The sequence below is a fragment of the Tilletiopsis washingtonensis genome, assembly GCF_003144115.1.
Source record: "Tilletiopsis washingtonensis strain MCA 4186 unplaced genomic scaffold FA09scaffold_15, whole genome shotgun sequence".
NCBI lineage: Eukaryota > Fungi > Basidiomycota > Exobasidiomycetes > Entylomatales > Tilletiopsis > Tilletiopsis washingtonensis.
In genome coordinates this window covers 451,833-464,600 of record NW_020312012.1, presented here as the reverse complement: position 1 = coordinate 464,600, position 12,768 = coordinate 451,833, and the positions used below count along the sequence as shown (strand labels likewise).

The 12,768-nt window shown below is 65.3% G+C and overlaps 4 protein-coding genes across 4 annotated transcripts in view; 1 reads left to right on the top strand and 3 right to left on the bottom strand.

Moving 5' to 3' along the window:
• Nucleotides 1–486: 486 nt before the first annotated feature.
• FA09DRAFT_331003 (acetyl-CoA synthetase-like protein) lies at nucleotides 487–3,725 on the bottom strand. The gene is made up of 7 exons (XM_025742832.1): nucleotides 3,478–3,725; nucleotides 3,280–3,378; nucleotides 2,819–2,859; nucleotides 2,626–2,732; nucleotides 1,306–2,563; nucleotides 786–1,056; nucleotides 487–718 (listed from the first exon to the last, which is right to left on the bottom strand). Exons 1-7 carry the CDS (start codon nucleotides 3,644–3,646, stop codon nucleotides 648–650), a joined length of 2,016 nt encoding a protein of 671 aa, XP_025597223.1. The 5' UTR covers nucleotides 3,647–3,725; the 3' UTR covers nucleotides 487–647.
• A 955-nt stretch (nucleotides 3,726–4,680) lies between these two features.
• Nucleotides 4,681–5,816, bottom strand: FA09DRAFT_73572 (hypothetical protein). The gene has a single exon (XM_025745805.1). It carries the CDS (start codon nucleotides 5,583–5,585, stop codon nucleotides 4,923–4,925), a length of 663 nt encoding a protein of 220 aa, XP_025597222.1. The 5' UTR covers nucleotides 5,586–5,816; the 3' UTR covers nucleotides 4,681–4,922.
• A 1,267-nt stretch (nucleotides 5,817–7,083) lies between these two features.
• On the top strand, nucleotides 7,084–7,859 carry FA09DRAFT_299183 (putative isomerase YbhE; the record flags this gene model as incomplete). Its single annotated transcript, XM_025740274.1, has 2 exons — nucleotides 7,084–7,626; nucleotides 7,695–7,859. Coding segments are annotated over 2 exons (708 nt in total), but the record flags the coding sequence as incomplete, so codon positions are not given.
• Nucleotides 7,860–11,773: 3,914 nt separating this feature from the next.
• FA09DRAFT_331001 (thioredoxin-domain-containing protein) overlaps nucleotides 11,774–12,768 on the bottom strand; it is a 2,725-nt gene continuing 1,730 nt past the window's right edge. The window contains exons 3-4 of the mRNA XM_025742831.1: nucleotides 12,513–12,599; nucleotides 11,774–12,408 (exon numbers count right to left, since the gene is read on the bottom strand). Coding sequence (XP_025597220.1) covers nucleotides 11,893–12,408; nucleotides 12,513–12,599 — 603 coding nt within the window. The 3' untranslated portion in view covers nucleotides 11,774–11,892. The remainder of the gene's footprint in view (nucleotides 12,409–12,512; nucleotides 12,600–12,768) is intronic.

The window sequence follows — 12,768 nt, the reverse complement described above, 5'->3', positions numbered from 1 at the left end:
GCGCGTCAGCGAGAAGAGTAAGGAAGATGGCGAAGGCGAAGCAAGGAGAGGGAGAAGGCCAGCAAAGACGCACTGGTGGCCGGGTGGGGCTGGATGCTGAACTGCTGCTCGTTGTTGGACATGGTTGGAGGGTGTGAAAGTGTGAGGTGTGTGGGTGGTGGTGGGGGAGAGCGAAGGTGCGCGGGGATGCGCAGTCGAGTTGCAGCCAAGGCTGAGCATCTAAGAGAATCGCCGCGCAGCGAGGCGGTGCGACATGCGGCATGCGGGCTCAGCGCGCGTGACGTCACGCCGCGCGCTCGCTCTCTCTCTCCCCCACACGGCGCCAAGTGCGCAGCGCTCCCACGCTCGGCCCCACCCGCACTACGCGGCTCAGGTGCATAGCGCATCCCTCCCTCCCAAGCACGGACACCAAGAGGGCGCGGGCGGAACAGCTTGGGAAAAAGAGAGACGTGGGCATTCAGAGAAAACACACTCGGCTCGAGCGGCGCCACGAGTAGGGATATTCGAGAGGTGCAGCGTAGCAGGGAGAAGAGGTGGGGGCATAGTCCGGCGCGAGAGGAGAGGTGGGTGAGGGTATCGGACACTCGGATCGGGAAGCGCAGGCTCGGACGAAAGGGCAAGTAGAGCTGAGCTACGCGTAGAAGACCCTACACGTACTTCTCCTTGATGACATCGGCGTACTTCTTCGTCACCTTGCCGCGCTCCAGCTTCTGCGCCGCTGGGGGGGGGGGGGGGGGGAGGGTCAGTCTCGGCCCGCCCCATCCGCGTCGCTCGACACAACTCACCAGTCATCGGCAGTTCCTCGGGCACGAGAATGCACAGTGTGAGTGCCTCCTGTCCCTTCAGGCCGCCCTTGCGGCCGACCTCGTTGAGCTGCTTCAGCACCTGGTTCGCCACCTTGTCGTCGTTGCACAGCTCCTCGAGCGAACGGCCGCCGCCGAGCGCCTTGAGCGCATCCTCGCGCGGAAAGACGATGGCCATGGGCTTGCTGGCGTTGGCGTCGGCGTGCACGCACATGTTCTGCACCAGGTCGCACGACTTGTACGTCGACTCGAGCTGTGGCGCAAGGGCATGTGTCAGTGTGTGTGGCTGCGAAAAGGGGAGCAGGGCCTCTCCCGTGTGGCGAGACGGGGCCGAGGTGGTGGATGTGGCTGCGGAGGAGAGGGATGCAGGCCCTTGCGCTGCCGCTCCAACGCGTCTGCCCCCACCTCGTCGCTCCTTGGGCCTGCATCTCTCCTCCGCGTCTACCGCCTCGTCGCACCTGCTGCCTCCACCCTCAGCGGCGATTTCGCACACAACACTTACCTTTTCGATGGCAATGTACTCGCCGCCGCTGAGCTTGACGAGGTTCTTCTTGCGGTCGATGACCGAGAGGGTGCCGTCCTTGTTCCACTGGCCCACGTCGCCCGTCATGAGCCAGCCGTCGGCATTGATGGCCTCGCGCGTCGTCTCCTCGCGCTTGAAGTAGCCCTCGGTGACGGCGGGCCCGCGGATGAGCACCTCGCCCTGCGGCGGGTCGTTGGTGGCAAAGTAGCCGGCGTCGGGCACGTCGACGAGCTTGATCTCGATGGCCGGGCTCGGCGCACCCACGGTGCTGTACGCGCAAAAGTCGGGCGTGCCAATCGTGCACATGCCGCAGCTCTCCGTCATGCCGTAGCCCTGCAGCAGCGTCACGAGGGCCATGTCGAGGAACTCCTGCGTCTCGCGCGAGATGGCCGCGCCGCCGCTGAGGGCAATGCGCAGGCGCCCGCCCGTCTGGGCGCGCACCTTGTTGAAGATGACCTCCGAGGCACTGCTGAGCAGCGGAATCGAGTTGCGCTTCCACGACAGGGCGCCCTTGAACGCCAGGCGCGCCACCGCCGGGCCGGCGTTGACCTTGGTGAGGATGCCCTTGCGGATCGTCTCCCACACCGCCGGCACGCCGACCATGACGCTCGGCTTGAAGGCCATCAGGTCGCCCTCGCAGTTCTTGACGCCCGCGGGCGTGAGCGTCTTGACGCCGCCGTAGCCCATCGTGACGCCGACGTACATGAGACTGCACTCGACGATGAACTCGAGAATGTGCGCCAGCGGCAGGTACGCCAGGAACGTGTCCGTGGGCCGCAGGTGCTGGCCCAGCAGCAGCTCCACGGCGCCCGTGGCGGCGACGAGGTTGCTGTGCTTCAGAATCACACCCTTGGGCTTGCCCGTCGAGCCCGACGTGTACATGATGCACGCCACATCGTCGGCCTTTGGCGGGTTGGCCTCGGCCTTGTTCGCGCGCCCGTCCGCCTTGAGCTCGTCGAGCGAGATGACCTTGGCGCCCTCGCGGCCCTCGAGCTTCTTGCGCAGCGTCTCGAGCTGCGCCTCCTCGGGCTTGCCGTTGTAGATGACGTAGCGCACCGTGGGCGTGTCGTCGAGCACGTCGCAGAGCGTCTTGAGCAGCTGCGGGTTGGTAAAGATGCCCACCACCTCGGGCTCGGCGAGCGAGTGCTGCAGGCCCTCGGGCCCCAGCGTGTCGTACGCCGTGCAAAAGGGAATGTTCTGCGCGAAACACGAGTGCGCCATCGACTGCCAGTCGAGCCTGCGCAAGCGGGAGCGTGAGCATCATGCTCGGCAGAGCGGCGCCCAGGCACGGCTACGCACGAGGTGCTGCCGTAGATGTTGAAGCGCTTCTCCGACGTCATGCCGAGGTTGCGCAGGCCGCTCGAAATCTCAACCACGAGCTCGTTGAACTGCTTGAACGTGAGGTACTGCAGGGCACAAGCGTGAGCAGAGGCGCCGCAGAGTAGGTGAGCAGCTGCGGCGCAGCGTGCGCGCGCAATTGCAAGAGACGCACCTTGTACTCGCTCAGCTCCTGCAGCTGCCACGTCTTGGTCTCTGGCGAGCAGGGACGGGATGTCAGCCGCTGCGAATAGAGAGACGGAACGGGCGCTGCTCGAACTGAACGGGCAACGTTGTACTGAGCAGCAGCGCGGCAGCCAGCGCACTGCGCAGGCCTGGAACCGGTCTCGAGCGCACTCGCCGTCTGCAGCGGCAGAGCGGCTTTCGCGAGCAGAAGCTCGAGATTCGGCGCTGCTGCGTCTCTGCTGGCAGGCCGACGTGGCCTCACGCTGCTTCGCACGTTGCGCGAGTCGCTGCCACAGCGGCTGCCAGCTAGCTCGCAGGCTCTCTTGCGGATGCACGAATGTCTGCCTCGCGTGCCTCGCCGGGTCCGCTCCCTGCATCTGCCGCAGCCGTCTCTGCATCTCTTGCTCCTCCACCGGCTCACACAACACTCGGCGCGCGCGAGGCACTCACCCTTGACCTCCTCGCCGTCGACCTTCTTTGTGATCTCCTTCTTTTCGGTGTGCGTCTTGATGACGTCGCGGTAGCCCATGCAGGGCTTGTTGGTGTACTCTGCGAGTGGATGAGGGCGGGTGGGGAGGGCGAAGGTCAGCTGCTGCACCCTCCTCGCTGCATCGTCGTGCACGCATGTGCCCCCTGTGGCCCACTCACTGCGCACGGCATACTGCAGCACATCGGCCATGGTGTTGATGTTGCCGTCGTCGCCCGTGGGGCGGTGGACGAGGCGGTCGGGGGAGCAGAAGGCGCGGCGCACGCGCGTCTCGCCCTTTGGCGGCGCATCGCCAATCTCGACGGAGGCAACGGTCGGCTTGCCGGGCATGGTGCGGGTGTGAGAGGATGGGGGTGTGGTGGTGGTGGAGAGCACGGAAGGCGGAGGGAGGCGAGAGAGTGGGGGAGATGCAGAGCCGGGTTGCGACGCTGAGGCGCTGAGTCGAGGCGAGGCGAGGCACACGCCCAAGGCACGCCAGCAGCAGCGGCGCGCGTGCGGAGGCGGAGCGAGTGGAGCAAGCAGGCCGTGCATCAGGGCACCGTCGATGCGCGAAAGACAGGCGACGTGCCTGCTCTCGGCGCCGCTCCTCGCCCGCCGCGCGCAAGCCAAGCACAGAACAGCAGCCACGGGCAAGCGCGGCACACGTCACCGCCTGCCGACGCTGCTCCGGCACCTCGAGAGAGGGGCGTGCGGATGTGCGGAGCTCCACGCTCCGCTCGCTGCTGCTGCACGCTGCGTCTGCGCTCTCGCTCTGGCTCCGTCCGCTGCCGTGCCCGCTCTCGAGTCTCGACTCGGCGGCCGAGAGCATGAGAGAGGTGGGCACGCGATGTGACAGCAGGCAGAATCTCGCCGCCGTCGTGCCGGGGTACCGCTCCTCGCTCGTTGCATCAGCAGCCGCGCAGCAGCAGCAGCGGGCGGCAGCGGAGAGCGAGAGGAGGCGAGACGCTTCGCAGCAGCCGCAGCAGCCGGAGAGCCGGAGACGCAGCAGTCCCTCCTCAACCACCTTGAGAAACGATCCGAGGGGTTGCTCCCAGCAGGAGCCGAGCCGCCACAGCACCCAGCACCAGCTCGGAGCAGCGCTTCCGTTTGCACCTCCTCTCTCGCGGCCCGATGCGAGTTGAGCCCCTTGCGCGGCTGTCACTGCCGTCGCTCGTGTGGGCACGGCTTGGCTTGCATGCGCATCTGCAGCCGCAGAACAAGAGGTGCCGGCGTGCGGCGGGGGGTGCGCCTGCGCCTGAGAGCGGCTGCCGCTGATGAGCTGCAGCTGAGACAGCATGCAGCAGCAGCCGCAGGGAAAGAGCCACTTAAGACTCGCTGCGTTGCCATGCCCTTCTCAGCGGCGCTTCCTTCCAACAGCGGCGCTCGGGGCCCCGCTCGACTCATGCCACTCTTCTCTCGCAGGGACGCGCGCGAAGCATAGCGCATCCGACTCGCCTGGCAGGGGCGCGCTCCGACGACTTTTACATGGCTCTGCTCTCTGAGCGGCTGCGCTGCCACGTTGGCTGCACGGCCCAGCCTTCATGCAACCCTGCGGGCTGCCGACTCTGAACGGAGCTCTCGACGCTCCACGCGCTCGCTGTCGGCAGCTCAAATGTCAGGTACGACGCTACCGAGCATGGCAGCCGGCAGCTATGCTTTCAACGCGTGCCCTGGAACACGTCGGCCGCCTTCCAGAGTCCGAGGCCGAGGCGGACCTGCGCAGCGGTGAAGCTGAGAGGGTCTCCGACGCAGCGGCTCGGCCTTGCACCAGCAGCAGAGAGAGGATGCCGTGCCTCTCTCTTCCCCCTTGCTGGGCCACGCGAAAAGCCTCAAGCAAGGGTCCGGACATGGCCAGAGGCTGAGGACTGGTGTCTGCTTCTTTTTGTCGAGCGCTCGAGCTACTCGAGAGTTCCGACGGGAGGGGACGTGGTGTTCTATTCCCTCCACGGGCACGAGCAGGCATGGCAGAGTGAGCCGCAAGAATCTCGGCCGCCAACGGAGACTCTCGAGCTCGACGGCACAGCTCCAGCAAGCTCAGAGAGCGCACAGCCCACAGGGCTTGATGCGCTGATATGCTCCTGCCGCGCGGGCGAGACAGGGTGAGGACGCGGCCGACGGAAGAATCGGGGCGAGCCATGGCTCGCCGACCATCGAAGACTGCGCGCTCGTTGCCAGCAGCTCGCAAACGTCGCGGAGGGGCTGAGTCAGCGTCTAGGCGGGGCAACAGAGGGTCCGAGTGTGCCGTTTCGACAGGCAGTGGGCGAAGCGAGCGGCTTTGTCGTCTGCCCATCGGTCTTAGAAGCGTGCGAAGAGGGCGTTGTCTACCGCCCGGTCGAGCGCGAGCGTCTCGAGCAGCCAAAGGTGAAGCACGCCATTGAAGTGTTGGCGACGAAGAACGCTGCAATCTTCAAGTCGAGCCGTGCATGCCGATCTTCCCGTCGCTCAGGCCCGACTCGGTGCGTCGGATGCTTGCGCAAGGGCATCGACGTGCGCGCCAACAGCGGCCTATTGGGCTTGCTGCCTCGCGCTCGTGATGCCGGGTCTCTGCTATGCCAAGCAGAACGATGGCCGCTCAGCGGCTCTTGAGGCCTTGCACCTCGCCTGCCTTGCTTGCCGCTCCGTCCTGCTTGCTCGGCCCGGCCGCCCGGCGCTTCCACTCGCGATCGCGCCGCATCAGCTCGGCGCTCGAGACGCGCTGCGCAGGCGCCAGATACGGCAGCGCTTGCGGCACGAGCAGGGCACGCGGCGTGCATGGACAGGACGACATTGCTTTGCCTTGCCTTGAGTGTGTGGGAGTGCAGAACGAGGGAGCGAGGCGAGGCAAAGGTGCGGCGAGGCGGCGGCGGCGCTTACGTAACGCCCAGCGCCCGCGCACGGCCCTGTTGCCCCATCGAGCGCCGGCGCGCCCCCTTTGCGGCATCTCCCATGCTGCTCCGGCGACAGGGGAGCGGCCGCTCGCCGGGCCCCAAACAGAGCAGGCTCACAAGGCTAAAAGAGGGTGCAGAAGTGGGGCGAGCGCTTGCTTTGCGACCACCACCTCCCACTCCTCAGCCTGCGCCTGCGAGTCGCAGCCCCCTCGGCCTCAGCTCGCCCCTCCACTTTCGTGCACGCAGCACGCCGCGCCGCGCGCATCTGCACCGCCGCGCCTGTGCGCCCTCGCCCGCCGCCGCGTCTTCTGCCCACCATGCGTCTCCTCGCCGTCGGCGCCAGCCTGCTCGTGTCTGCGTGCCTCAGCATGGCCGCGTCTGCATCGTACGACGTCTACACGAGCGGCTACGCTGCCGACATGTGAGTCCCCTGCCTCTCTGTCGTGCGCTGCTTCACGCTCTCTCTGCGCCCGCGACCGCTGTGCACAGCCCTGACGCTCGCTTCTCCACAGCAACCTGCTGCGCTTCACGCCGCCCTCGACGCTGCAACGCCGCGACACTCTCGCCGGCCAAACAGGTGCTGCGCCTTCCTGGCTCACCTTCCTCTCCACGCCCTCGGCCGGCTCCCGTCGCACGCTCCTCGTCACCGACGAGTCGGCTCCCGGCGGCGCCTATCTCCTCGACCGCCTCTCCTCGCCTCCCTCCTTTCGCGCCTCGAGCCGTGCACAGACCAAGGGCGACGGCAGCGTGGCTAGCGCTGTGTCTGGCTCGTGCGTCTACGTGGCCAACTACGACTCGGGCTCGCTCTCCGTCCTGCCTCTCTCCTACACGCACAAGTCGCCCGACAGTGGCGGTTCGCCTCGCCTCACTCCCAAGCTGCGCGACGCATCCGCCGTGCTCTCCTTTACGCGCAACGGCACCGGCCCAGTCAGCAATCGGCAAGACGGCAGCTACGCGCACGACGTCGTCGTCTCGCCCGACGGTGCCTACGTCTTTGTCTGTGATCTCGGCGCCGACGTCATCCGCGTCATCCGTCCCGCTTCCTCCGCCTGCAAGGATGCCGCACACGTCGCCGACATTCCACTCCGCGCCGGCTCGGGCCCGCGGCACCTCAAGTTCTTCGTCGACGCCGCCAAGGGCAAGACGTTTGCCTACCTCTCCAGCGAGTTTGCCAACACCATCACGTCCTTTCTCTATGCTCCCACGGCCTCGTCCGACGAGGTGCTGCAGCAGATCGGCGAGCCGAGCTTCTCCTCGCCGCCGGCGCTGCCGCTGGGCGGCAACAAGGCCGACGGCCCGAAGCGCACCCTCGCAGAGGTGCAAGTCGCGCCGAACGGACGCTTTGTGTTTGCGTCGAACCGCGGCGACTCGCAAGAGGACAGCATCTCGGTGCTGACGCGCGGCGACAATGGCCGTGCAAGCTGGACATACTGGTACCGCAGCGGCGGCCTGAATCCTCGGCACGTGAGTTGGCCGCTCTCCTTCCTTTCCTCTCTCCTCACGGCAGCTGACATCTGCCTTGTCCCCCACAGTTCGATGTCTCGCCGGACGGCCAGTACCTCTCGGTCGCGAACCAGGACTCGGGCAACGTCGTCGTTCTGCGCGTCAGCGACAAGGATGGCAGCCTGGACAAGGTGGCCACGCTCGGTGGACTGCCAAAGGTGGCGTTTGCCGGCTTCGCTCCGGCGGACAAGTGATTCGAGGCGATCGAGGCGCCTGCGAGCTGGCCTCGCTCATTCGCCACGGTCCGTTTCTTCTTTCGCCCTCGCCTACACTAGCCGTGCGCCTTCGACCAGTCGCTTTTCTTCTCTCGCTCACGGCATCGAGGTCACCGGACACATCTCATACCCCTTCTTCATCGTCCACATCACTCCACAAAGACGTGGCGAGCACTTTCGAGCTCATAGTGTTCCCTCTCGTCGTAGGGGGAGGGAATCGATAGCGGCAGGCCGGACGCACGACGCACTCTGTCGTGCCTCTTCAGCCTTCCGCGGTCGACTCGCTTCCTTGCGACGGGCGCGCGCACTTCTAGCTCCTCGCTGCTGTCATCATCGTCTTCGTCGGCTTGGCGTCGATGGCCTCCCACCTTCTTCACTCGAGCCGTCGTCGTCCATCAATGCCACCTCATCGCTCTTCGATTCTTCAGCCGCCGAGGACGTGGCAGTCCCTCAAGCTGCTCCTTCAGCCCCTTTCGCTAGTTGAGTAGGAGTACCGTCTTGCAAGACCCGACGTGCGGCGCACTCTCGCCGCGCCATCTGTGCTTGCAGGGCGGTCTTCTCATCGAGCGAGAGAGGCGAGGGGATGCAGCTGGGTCACGCCAGTCTTCTGCGGCTTCGGATCGAGGCGCTTTTCTTCATTCTTCATCGCCTCGCGCCTGCGCCTACTCCTTCCGTCTTCGACTCGACGCAAGGGCTCGGAAGACGTCGTCAGCGGCTTCAAGCTGCTGTCCATCTCCTCATCGCACGCGACTGCTACTTTCTCCGGAGGACGAGAGGTGCGGCAACCTTCGCCGTGCTTCTTACTCCTCCGGGCCGGTTGCAGCGTTGTGCGAGGCTGGGAGGCACGTCTAGCTAGGGGCCCGCCTGGCGACGTCTTACGGCTTCGAACCTTTCACGAGCGCTTCTCTACGGTGCCGTCCTCTCGTCCGCCTACTCTCTTGAAGACGTCGCTCTTGGTGCCGCGACAAGCTCCTTCTCGTCGGCAACGCTGTATGATCGCAGAGGCCAGAAGACCAGATGCGCGGCAGCGACTTGCCGTGCCTCTTCCGGTCCTACGCCTTCATCTTGCGATGCAAACCGAGTATGAGTCTGTCGTCCACCTCGGCGTCCCCGGCGCGTTTGCGAGGATCACCTCGTCGGCCTCGGCCCTCCTTCACGCCGCTGCACTCCCTCCGCCTCATCTAGCCACGCCGCTCGCCACGAGCGACCTCGAGCTGTTGTCTTGCGCTTGGTCGCACCTGTTCGCCAGCCTCTCGAAAGCTTGGACACGCGGCGCAAGTCCGCCGTGCTCTTCAATCTCTCGACAGCTTTGCCTGCACGTGCGGCAGAAGCGCGGGCGGTTCCAGCCCATCTTCGCTCGTTTGGTGTCGCTCGACTTCTCTTGCTTCGACGTCGCGCATCTCAAGACGGACTCGAGCTCGAGTCGTGTCATGCATCGCCTCTCGACGCAGCGATGCCAGAAGCAAGCAATGCCGGGCGTGCGACGCCCGCTGTTCTTGCTTCTGGCGTCTCTTGTGCCGGCTTGCGATGGCTGATGCGATGCAGAGTCGCCGTCACTTGCTGAGCGTCCGACGGCGTCGAGCGCGAGCGGGAGCAAGAAGTCGACCATCTCTCTTCGTCGTCGCGCGCTTTGCCATGCCACAAGCGACGTCGAGCTCGGCCCTCGTCATCACCAGCAGCATGTCGTCGACTGAAAGGCGAGACACATGGGCGTGTCACACCCGCTTGTCTCCCGTTCTCGTCGAGGATGTGTGCTTGGCGATGGCTCTGGCAGCGCAAGCTCGCCTTCACCTGCGGCTGAGCGCCGGACTGACTCGAGCAACAACGCGTCGCCGACATCCTTCGCCTTCACTGCTCGTCGCCCGTCGATCTTCGGCCTATCTCGAATACGCTGCAGCAACGTCGAGCTCGTGTACTTGAGGTGTGGTGCTCGAAGGCATGATCCACGGGCGTGCTACGCCCGTGCATCATCCTTCCAGCGCCACGCTCGTTGTTACGTGCGCGATCGCCCAGCTGCAAGCTGCTCGCTGTGCGCCTGACAATTGCTCTCGTCGGCACCGCGTCACGGTCTGTACACGCCATCTCGCCGTTCGCGCCTGTCTGCCTTCACGGCCTCGCGCTCGGAGATACACGGGAAACACATCGAGCTAGCCCGATGCCATTGCGCATGCCGCTGTCGCTTGCGTTGACAGGCATCGTCCACTGGCGTATCACCGAGCATCCTTGCCTCGTCGGCGCCAAGTCACCTTCCTCGTGCTCGCCCTCGGTCATGCGGCGTCTAGCTGGAGCTTGCACCAGCGCCCCAGGCTCGCAGCCGCTGGAAGTGAGAAGCGGGCGTTGCCACGCCCGCCTTCCTACCCTTCCTCGATTGCGTTCCTGCCGCGCCGGGTGTCTGAGCGCAAGCTCGATGCCGCTCGTCTTCGGTCCGACAGCAAGCCCTCGCACACTCGCGCGCTCAAGGACGCGGCACGGCGACTGCGAGCAAGCGATGAGCCAGACCTTACGTTCGAGGGCCGGAGCACGGACGACTGCGGCGTCCGTTTTTCGACCTTCGAGCGCAAGTCAGGCTTCACGCGCGCCTCATTCGGCATCGTAGCTCGACGACTCTCAACTGCGGCGAGACTCGCCGGCCTCTCCTCTTCGCACACTCAGCAGCGCGGCAGTCGTCGGCACGGTCTGGGGTGGCATGATGACGCGCGGAAACCGTATAGATACCGTCGAAGGCCGAGAGGACGAGCAATATCGTCGCTCGTCGTCCTGCCTTCGACATCATCTTCGGTCCACGCCCCGCATTCTGCCGCTTTAGCTCGAGATCGCACGTCTGGTGACCGCGTCAAGCCCTTCGGCACCGGCTGCAGAGCTAAGCCAGTCGACATGAGGTGAGGGCAGAAGCGTGGGCGATATCACGCTCGTGCCTCGGCCCTCACCCGTCTGCGACGGCTCTTGCCCTGCATCCGTGCCGATTGTGCAACTTCACCTGCCCGTGCAACGGCCTCTTCGCCTTCCTTCGCCGCTCAACGTCACCTCCGTTCCGCCTCTCTTCTCCAACCGGCGCTCAAATTCGTCGAAGGCGCTCCTCGCTCTCTTCTCGATGCGTGCGAAGCTCCGTCGATGTTGTGTGTCCTTGGGCGTGCCACGCCTTTGGACAGCAAGCATCGACGTGAGTCCAGTTTGCATCGGAAGTGGAGTAGGGTTGCCTCCGACTCCGCCAGCGCCACCTCGCGATACCCGGACTCCTCCACTCGCGCAAGTCACACGCCACCGGCACTTCTTTTCCACGACTGAGGCGGAGAGCCGCAACGTCCGCCGCGCGGTGCTTTGCGCTTCTTTCCCGAGCGCTCGTCGGCCGCACTTCCTCCGAGGTGGTACTCAGTGATCATCATCCGTCGACGATGCATCTGCGAGAGCCCACAGCCAAAGTCTTTGGCTCGCTGGCTCTGCAGCTGCCTCGTCGGCGCGCTTTATGAACTCTGTTGCACCGTCTCGCAGGCTTGCTTGCCGATGAACACTCGGAAGCAGGAGCACGGCGCACCGGGCGACGGCCGCCATGCTTCGTCTCTCGGCATCGACGGTCCGCACGCGAACGGCGCTCGCGTGTCTCGCCTCTCCCTCACCGAGCAATCTTCTTTGCGCCGCTCCGGACTGCGGCAGCAGCATTCTTTCTCGTTTCGCTCTTCCGCTGCAGCGCCGGCGGCTAACGAGCTTTGGCTGGCGACGCTGCTGCGGACGATGCGCTGCGACGATGATAGGTGCTGGCTGCGGGGCCAGAGCGGTGCGAAGATGAGGCTCGGTTGTGGAGGTGCAGCACCGCGAGGCGGCCGCAATGCGATGTCCTTCTTGCCTCACACCCGCTCGAGTGATATAGTCAGGCCCATGACAGGCCCTCAGCTGAACGCGGGCGCATGTGTGATGTCATTTTGAGTGCGACAAGTAGAGTTGGAGGAGGAGAAGAGAGAGGGGAGAAGGGGAGGGAGAGGAGCGAGGGGGAGATAAGCGCGGCCTGACAGGCGCCTCAGAGCTCCTCGTGTCTCTTCTTGCCCGCCTCGTGCAGGCGCTCCATGTACTCCTGCGACATCTTGCGAAAGCTAGCGAGCACGTTCTTCTTGCGCGTCAGCTCGTCGACCTTCGTTGCGGCCAGGTGCGCCACGCCCTCTGCGTGCTTGGCCAGGAGCGCCTCGAGGCGTTTCGTCTCCTTTTCGACGTACTCTGGCGTCTCTAGGAGCTTGTCCATGACGCGCACATAGTACTTTGCCGCCGCATTCTTTGCCTCTGTGGCATTGACGCTCTGGCTCATGCGCGCCACGTACTCCTTGGTCTCGGCGAGCACCGAGGCCCTGGCGTCGTCGTGGGCGCCGTTGAAAAAGAGGGCGGCGAGGCGGTCAAGAGATGGCATGCGGCCTGCCATTTCGGAAAGCAGACCGCCGGCCTTGCGGAACGTCTGACAGTTGTCGTTGAGAAAGTTGAGCAGCGCCTCTTCGGAGCGTGCGCCCGTGTAGGGCTTCGGCGTGGAGCTGCCCTTGGGGAAGAACTGGGCAACCCAACAACGACGGGGGGTTAGCGGTCGCGCGCAAAGGGTGCGTGTGTGTGTGTGCGTGGGGCAAGAGTGAATGAAGCGCATCACTACCTACGCACGAGGATGGTGGGGTAGCTGGAAATGCCGTACTGCTGCCCATACGTCTTGTGCAGCGCATTGTCGGCGTCCAGTTGCGCCACGACGCACTGGGGCGAGGGAAGCGTAGCGTAGGGAGGGGCGCACGAGGACGGAAGATGGGGGGGCGGGGCGCAAGTTGCGGGAGTCAAGGCCGAGTCGTGCGGCGAGCCCGAGGAACGAAGTCGGCGCGTGAGAGAGCGAGAGAGCGAAGAGAGGAGGGGGGACAAAAGAGAAGGA

What these genes read in the sequence shown, in the direction of transcription:
- FA09DRAFT_331003 (XM_025742832.1), bottom strand. Translation starts at nt 3,646, where the DNA reads ATGCCCGGCAAGCCGACCGTTGCCTCCGTCGAGATTGGCGATGCGCCG. An exon ending in AGGAGCTGAGCGAGTACAAG is followed by an intron (nt 2,733 to 2,818) that starts GTGCGTCTCTTG and finishes TGTGCCCTGCAG; the next exon opens with TACCTCACGTTCAAGCAGTT. An exon ending in CGAGGAACTGCCGATGACTG is followed by an intron (nt 719 to 785) that starts GTGAGTTGTGTC and finishes CCCCCCCCCCAG; the next exon opens with CGGCGCAGAAGCTGGAGCGC.
- FA09DRAFT_73572 (XM_025745805.1), bottom strand. Translation starts at nt 5,585, where the DNA reads ATGGGCAGACGACAAAGCCGCTCGCTTCGCCCACTGCCTGTCGAAACG.